At 51.1% G+C, this 8,401-nt stretch overlaps 1 protein-coding gene across 1 annotated transcript; it reads left to right on the top strand.

Annotated features, from left to right (window-relative positions):
* The first annotated feature begins 2,359 nt into the window (after positions 1–2,359).
* LOC138765550 (splicing factor 3A subunit 2-like) lies at positions 2,360–4,403 on the top strand. Its single transcript, XM_069942581.1, has 3 exons — positions 2,360–2,427; positions 2,537–3,293; positions 4,320–4,403. The coding sequence occupies exons 1-3, from the start codon at positions 2,360–2,362 to the stop codon at positions 4,401–4,403; spliced, it is 909 nt and encodes a 302-aa protein (XP_069798682.1).
* The last annotated feature ends 3,998 nt before the right edge of the window (positions 4,404–8,401 follow it).

Below are 8,401 nucleotides of genomic sequence, written 5' to 3'. Positions count from 1 at the left end.
ACTTGTATTTCTGTGCCTTTGTATTTTCTCTTGTTTTTCCCGACTTTTCTGGAGAGGGCTGGAGTTCACCGTCCGGCCACTACTCCATCACGTGACTCCTCCCCCAATTTGTCCTTTAAGTAGGTTTTCAGTTGGTGGTATGCAAACATTGAACCATGAGTTATTCCATATTTTTACTTCATTCATACCACTTTAAGTATTCCCTGTGCCATCGGGGCTCTGTGATTAGTAAGGGATTGCTTGAGGTGGTGTGTGACAGGGAAAGGAAGGATGAGAATCACTGCTTTATACCCAAATGGAGTAGCAAGCCCCGGAGGACTTCTGTACAAGGTGAAGGGAGGAAAGTTTACATTTAAATTTAAACATAACAGCAAGGTAACAGGCCATTTCGGCCCATGAGTCCATTCTGCCCATTTACACCCCATAACCTACGGCCCTGGTACATTTCGACTGGTGGGAGGAAACTGGAGCCCCCAGGGAAAACCCATGCGGACATAGGGAGAACGTACAAACTCCTTACAGACAGTGTGGGATTTGAACTCTGGTCCTGATCGCTGGCGCTGTAAGGGCATTGAGCTAAATGCTATGTTAACTATGGTGCCTTAAAGGGAAGACATCAGGGGTAAGTTTTTTTTTACACAGAGAATCATGGGTACCTGGAATGCCTTGCCAGGGGTGGTGGTGGAGGCTGAAACATAAGGGGCATTTAAAACACATCGATGGAGGAAAGGGGTCAAGGAGGGTTTAGCTTTTTCATATGTAGATTGGCACAACATTGAGGGCTGAAGGGCCTTTACTGTGCTGTAATGTTCTATGCCAGGGGTGGCCATACCACAGCTTGCGAGCCACGTACGGCTCTTTGACAGGTGATGTGCGGCCTGTGGAGATATATTGGCTGAGACAAGAATTGTACAAGCCTCCCATTATCTGTCAAAGAGCCGTGTGTGACTGGGGACTCTCACCTAGGCCCAGACTGCCTGCCCACCCGAGCTCCCGATGCCAGCAGCATCTAAGCATAAGATTGTATTTTTTTTTCAATGTCTTGCGACTCTCAAGCATCTGAAGTTAATTGCATGCGGTCTCTTACATCAAGCATGTTTGGCCACCCTTATTTTATGGCCTCTTGCCCTGCTACTTTATAGGGGTGTTGGAGATAGCCCGCTGGACAGCTCGCAGAAAAACCCCTGTCACTGTGGCAAGTAAGTAAGATACACCAGGTGCAACAGTACACATCAAATTACAGAGACCATAAATATAAATTATGTGACGTTTTGGTCACCTCACTTCAGGGAAGATCTCAATAAGATAGAAAGCGTGCAGAGAAGATTTGCCAGGATGTTGCCCGGACTTCAGGAACTGAGTTACAGGGAAAAGTTAAACATGTCAGGACTTTATTCCCAGGAGCAAAAATGTACCAGGAGTTGTAGGTCAAATGGGAGTAAATTGGGCAGAATGGAGTCGTGGGCCGGAAGGGCCTGTTACCATGCTGTATGTCTAAATTTCAATGAGGGAAGATTTGGTAGAGGAATTTAAAATTACGAGGGAGATGGACAGAGTAAATGTAGGTCGGCTTTTTCTACTGAGGGGAGGTGAGATACAAACCAGAGGACATGGGTTAAGGGTGAAAGGGGGAAAAGTTTAGGGGGAACTTGTTCACACAGAGAAATGGAACGAGCCGAGGTGGTGAATACGGGCTCAGTTTTAACATCGAAGAAGGACTTGGACAAGTGCCTGGATGGGACAGGTATGGAGAAGTACGGACTGGGTGCAGGTCAGTGGGATGAGGTAGGATAACAGGTCAGCACAGACTAGAGGGGCCGAAGGGGCCTGATTCTGTGCTGCAATGTTCTAGGTGTCCAAATCAATAGTCCCAGTTGGAGTTGGTGCAGGAAAAAGCGGACCGGACGGATCTTGGTGTGATCCCGGAGTGGTTTAAGGTTAGGGGGAGTTGGGGCTGGTTCAAGAGCCCGATAGCTGTGGGATGCGACGCTGTAGTTGAGCCTGGAGGTGGTGGTCGTCAGGGGGATGGTGGAGGGACGGGCCCCGGCGCCTCGTCTGGGCAGGAAGGCACAAAGCGTGAGTGTGTGAGGCCGGTCCCAGCCGCCGCTCCGGCTCCGCTCCGGCTCCGCTCCGGGAGGAGGTTCGCCGCGATCCTGGGAGGACCAGCGGTCTCTGTTGGCTGACCGCGGCCGCTGCAGCCGGCGCCCATCTTGCCGCACCGCGCGCCTCCTTGGTGCCGGGCGCCCTTTGACCTCCTGCGGGAGATGTCAGTTGAGGCCTGTGCGGGAGCGGGACGAGGCTTCAGCCTGAGGCGGCGGCCGGTTCCCCGCTCCCGGCCCGGCTGCACTGGGAGGCGGCGATGAGACAAGGCCCGGCGGCCATTGAAGCGGCGGCGGCGGCGGCGGGAGGGAGGGAGGCGGAGAGGGGGTGAGTAGTGGAGGCGGAACAGCCGGTGGCCACGGGGCTAAACCGCCCCCCGCACCCCAACGTCATCCCCCCGGGCACCCCCGCCCCTGGGTCCCCCCGCACACCCCAGAGACCACCCCCCCACACAAGGGATCACCCCCCACCCCAGCGTCCCCCCTACACCCCTGGGTCCCCCCCTTACACCCCTGGGACCCCCCGCACCCCTGGGACCACCCCCCCACCCCTGGGTCCCTCCCACACCCCTGGGTCCCCCCCTTACACCCCTGGGACCCCCCGCACCCCTGGGACCCCCCGCACCCCTGGGACCCCCCGCACCCCTGGGACCCCCCGCACCCCTGGGACCCCCCGCACCCCTGGGACCCCCCGCACCCCTGGGACCCCCCGCACCCCTGGGACCCCCCACACCCCAGGGTCCCCCCTGTGCCCTTGCGTTTCACCCCCAGGCCCCTGCATTTCCCCCCCGGGCCCCTGCGTTCCCCCCCCGGGCCCCTGCGTTCCCCCCCGGGCCCCTGCGTTCCCCCCCGGGCCCCTGCGTTCCCCCCCGGGCCCCTGCGTTCCCCCCCGGGCCCCTGCGTTCCCCCCCGGGCCCCTGCGTTCCCCCCCGGGCCCCTGCGTTCCCCCCCGGGCCCCTGCGTTCCCCCCCGGGCCCCTGCGTTCCCCCCCGGGCCCCTGCGTTCCCCCCCGGGCCCCTGCGTTCCCCCCCGGGCCCCTGCGTTCCCCCCCGGGCCCCTGCGTTCCCCCCCGGGCCCCTGCGTTCCCCCCCGGGCCCCTGCGTTCCCCCCCGGGCCCCTGCGTTCCCCCCCGGGCCCCTGCGTTCCCCCCCGGGCCCCTGCGTTCCCCCCCGGGCCCCTGCGTTCCCCCGCCGGGTCCCTGCGTTTTCCCCCCCCGCCGGGTCCCTGCGTTTCCCCCCCGCCGGGTCGGTCCCCTGCGTTCCCCCCCCCCCGGTGCCCCTGCGTTTTCCCCCCCTCCCCACAGCCCCCTGCATTTCCCCTCCCGGGCTCCTGCGTTTGCACCCCCCAGGGCCCCTGCTTTTCCCCTTCCCCCAGGCCGCTGTGTTTCCCTCTTTCACCCCCCACAGGGTTGTGCGTTTCCCTCCCCCCTCCCCCAGACCCCTGCGTTTCTCCCCCCCACGCCCCTCTGTCTCCCTCCCACACCCCTGAGTCGCCCCCACACCCCCGTCATCATCCCTGCCATTTTTCACCCCCTGCTCCTCCCCATCTTCAAGGTCCTCCCGGCACCTTGCGAGCTAAGACCTCTCCTGTCCTTCCCTGACAGCCCACATTCCTCCTGGCTCCGCTCTCCCCGACCCCATCCCTGCTCTTTACCCCCCTCTCCCCAACCCCATCCCTGCTCTTTGCCCCCTCTCCCCAACCCCATCCCTGCTCTTTGCCCCCCTCTCCCCAACCCCATCTCTGCTCTTTGCCCCCTCTCCCGCTGCCCTCTCTTTCCTATCCCTCCCACCCCAGACCCTCCCAATTCCTGGATCCATTGAACACAGCCAGCCTATCCAGTGTGCCATTAAACCTTCCGCAACGCAAATTCCCCAAACACTCTCACGAAATTCCCTCTCCTTGGAATTTATCTTTGATTATCATCCCATTCGCACTTATTGGAAATGTCATAAAATGTTTATTTTATTGTTGTTCCTTTAATGGGTGTAGAATGCTCTGGTCATGAAGAATTACCATTCTCTTTTAAGTTCTGTTCTTTAAAATTTGTGGGCAAGTGGAAGGGTTTGCTCAGGAGCTTGCTGTCATTCTAACAAGCAATCAAGTCCATGAAGCCTTTTGCTGGCCATTGGTGTTTGTGATGGATTTCAAAGCCTGGTGTGAATGTAGAGCTCCCAAGTTCCTTTGATTTGAATCATCATGTGTTCCATTTGTTGCTCTCAGTTGGAGTTCGCAATATCTTGTCATCTGCGTGTCAGTGATACAACGATCTACCAGGGTTTCTTGCTCTCATTTGCTGAATATTGACAGATGTTCAGCAATTGAGAGCATTTCATTTTGAATTTTAGTATTTTTTCTAAATTTAGACATGCAGCGCAGTAACAGTCCCTTTCGGTCCATGAGCTCATGCTGCCCAATTACCCCCGTATGTTTTGGAGGGTGGAAGGAAATCCACGCGGGCATGGGGAGAATGTACAAACTCTTTACAGTTAGCTTGGGATTTGAGCACCGTAATAGCGTGGTGCTAAATGCACAGGATTGCTGTGTTGCATCTTCCATGTTTGACTTGGTGTGCAGATGCTAAGAGTCGAGGCATGTACAGGGTAGGTGGTGTGGGAGGGGATGATCTCATTGCCCTTGAATTCACGCCTCAAAAGCTGTGGCAAAGCAAAATCAGCATTGCATTGCCAGACATTCTTTAACATTATTAAAAATGGGACTGTTGTTAACAATTCCAGCTGGAGATCCTCATTTATGATTTTTCTGTCTGTTTATGGGACGTGGATGTTGCTGACAAGGAAAACATTTTACTAAACATGTGTAATTTTTCATTACCCTAAGCGCTGGGTCACCTTTTCAGAGAATGGTGAAGTGTCAACCGCACTTTGGGTTCTGGAGTTGCTGTTAACCAGATTGGATAAGGTTTTAGAGTTCCCCGAATTATATTAATAAGATATCTGGGATGTTGTGATAATTGGCTATTTAGTGCTATTGTCCTGAGTGCCCATCTTTTATTCAAGTATTTAATTAACTAAACTCAAATTCTTCCACTGCTGTGGATAATTTTTTAAATTTGTGTTTCTGGAACATGTGTGCAGGCATTTGGATTACTGGACCTGATTACCATTGCAGACTTGGGGAAAATGCAGTTCATGTGGTTTTCTGATTTAGTTTCGAACAAGGATGTGGGTGGATACATTTTGTAAAGACTGAAACTATTCTCTTCAGTTGCTGCGGAGTCACAATCTCCTTTCTTCTCCCCAACAGCTATCTGAGACTCGGCCACTCTGTGTGTAGCCTTAACAAAGCTAAATACAGTTCATGCTGGAAACCTGAAATTAAATAAAAGAAAATATCAGTTTGATAACATGTCCTTTCTTCACAGATGTGGTCCAACTTACTAAGTATTTCTAGCACCAAGGTTGCATTTTCCATCTCTGTTGAATGCTATGCCTGTCTTGGCTTGGCTGCTCTTGTAACCTTTTTAATGTGTTTGTTCCCACTTGACTTGAGTTTTCTAACCTGCACCTTGTGTCAATTTAAAGCTGTCCATGTTTTAACTCACTCTGCTTGCTGACCTGGAATATTCTAATTTAAGCAACAACTTTATTTTAAAAATTTCGATGATTGTTTTTAGATCCTTTGATAGCTGCCTCCCTGCTATAATCTTCTGCTCTAAAATCCTGCACAATATTTGTGCTCTTCCAATTCTGGCCTTTGGATCATGTCGGCATTAAATGGCATTGGTCTTTGGTGGCTTATTTTTAGATATACAGATGGGTAACAGGACCTTTTGGCCCATGAGCCCATTCCACCCAATTGACTTACATCCCCGACGTTTTTGGAAGGCTGGAGGAAACATGCAGACATGAGGAGAATGTTCAAACTCCTTACAGACAGTGCGGGATCCAAACTCGGGTCGTTGGTGCTGTAACAGCATTGCGGTAACCGTGCCACAAGGTTGGACAAGAACTGCAAGAGTTCCCTTAATCCTTTCTACCTTGCTCTCTTCTTTTAAGGTACCTCTTTTACCAATTTTTTTTCAATAGCCCTTCCTGTGGCTGATATAAATTTGATCCAATTATACCTCAATGTAATGTTTTGGGATGCTTTACAAAGGAAAAGTTACGGTGAATTTGAGTTTTGCTCTGTTATTTGTCAACAATCAGGAAATCTAGAGAAGTACATGGTGCAGACCTGACTAATATCTGGATTCAATTTTTATATTTATAATTGTTATGTGCAATTATTTTAACATAAGTTTGCAAGGGAGAACAGGATGATGTTGCAGGAACGGAAGAACAATCAGAGATAAATTACAGGTGTTTAAGAGTTACCTTTGAGTGAATGATGTTACAGGAGCTATTGATTTTTGGATTTGTTCAGGTGGAGATAAAAGATAAATGGCACTGTTTCAAAGAGGAATTAATTGCAAACTTCAGGACAATTTAACTCATCAGTTATCTCGCTGTCACTCTTGGGATCCTAGTAACTTGCAGTGGAAATCAATACGTTGATTTTTTTTTTGAAATTGTTAACCCATTAGATGTTTCTGTTTTATCCACGTGACCTGGAAGGTTTTATGACTTTTTTTCATGAAAAACGTGTGCAGAATTGGATGCAATATTTTGAGTGTGATTAATAATTAATTTGGTGATGGATGGGATGAATGGGTTGTTTGATTGCAGGTGTGGAAGTGATCAGATCTGGGGGTGGGGTTTGGATGAAGGAACTGGAGCATTAATATTGAGCGTGGTGCAAAGTTGGAAGACCCAGTAATCAGTTCGGGTTAAAGCAGGAATTTACAGTGCATGTACAAGGAGATAATTCCGTTAAATTCAATGTGGGGAAAGTGTGACATCATTCACTTTGGATCTGTGAAAGTGTCATTCAAACAGTTCTTTGCTAGGTAGAAAAAACTCACTGAAATGCTGAAGGAACTCAGCTGGTCTTTCTGCATCTATAGGAAACAAAAGTCTTATTCACACTTGCATCCCACTAAATTGGCCATTCATTGTCCTGGGATAGGAATGGGGGTTTAGCTTTTCACATTTGATCCCTTCTAAATGGGACAGTGCACGCGCTCACATTTGCAAAGAGCCATCCCAGATTTAGGACCATTCTACCTTCCAGTCCGTCCTGTCCAGAGAAGAAACAAGCCTTCCGTCGCGCATGCAGCCATCTTCAGCGCAAACTCCGGGAGATCCAAAATGAGTGGTGGACTAGCCTCGCCAAACGAACACAGCTCAGCGCGGACATTGGCGACTTCAGGGGTTTCTACGAGGCTCTAAAGGCTGTGTACGGCCCCTCACCCCAAGTCCAAAGCCCGCTGCGCAGCTCAGACGGCAAAGTCCTCCTCAGCGACAAGATCTCCATCCTCAACCGATGGTCAGAACACTTCCAATCTCTTTTCAGTGCCAACCGCTCAGTCCAAGATTCCGCCCTGCTCCAGCTCCCTCAACAGCCCCTAAGGCTAGAGCTGGATGAGGTTCCCACCCTGGATGAGACATATAAGGCAATCGAACAACTGAAAAGTGGCAAAGCAGCAGGTATGGATGGAATCCCCCCAGAAGTCTGGAAGGCTGGCGGCAAAACTCTGCATGCCAAACTGCATGAGTTTTTCAAGCTTTGTTGGGACCAAGGTAAACTGCCTCAGGATCTTCGTGATGCCACCATCATCACCCTGTACAAAAACAAAGGCGAGAAATCAGACTGCTCAAACTACAGGGGAATCACGTTGCTCTCCATTGCAGGCAAAATCTTCGCTAGGATTCTACTAAATAGAATAATACCTAGTGTCGCTGAGAATATTCTCCCAGAATCACAGTGCGGCTTTCGCGCAAACAGAGGAACCACTGACATGGTCTTTGCCCTCAGACAGCTCCAAGAAAAGTGCAGAGAACAAAACAAAGGACTCTACATCACCTTTGTTGACCTCACCAAAGCCTTCGACACCGTGAGCAGGAAAGGGCTTTGGCAAATACTAGAGCGCATCGGATGTCCCCCAAAGTTCCTCAACATGATTATCCAACTGCACGAAAACCAACAAGGTCGGGTCAGATACAGCAATGAGCTCTCTGAACCCTTCTCCATTAACAATGGCGTGAAGCAAGGCTGTGTTCTGGCACCAACCCTCTTTTCAATCTTCTTCAGCATGATGCTGAACCAAGCCATGAAAGACCCCAACAATGAAGACGCTGTTTACATCCGGTACCGCACGGATGGCAGTCTCTTCAATCTGAGGTGCCTGCAAGCTCACACCAAGACACAAGAGAAACTTGTCCGTGAACTACTCTTTGCAGATG

This window comes from Narcine bancroftii, chromosome 5, assembly GCF_036971445.1.
Source record: "Narcine bancroftii isolate sNarBan1 chromosome 5, sNarBan1.hap1, whole genome shotgun sequence".
In the NCBI taxonomy this organism is placed as follows: Eukaryota; Metazoa; Chordata; class Chondrichthyes; order Torpediniformes; family Narcinidae; genus Narcine; species Narcine bancroftii.
Note: the sequence above shows the minus strand (reverse complement) of the source record. Positions and strands in the feature narration are given on the sequence as shown.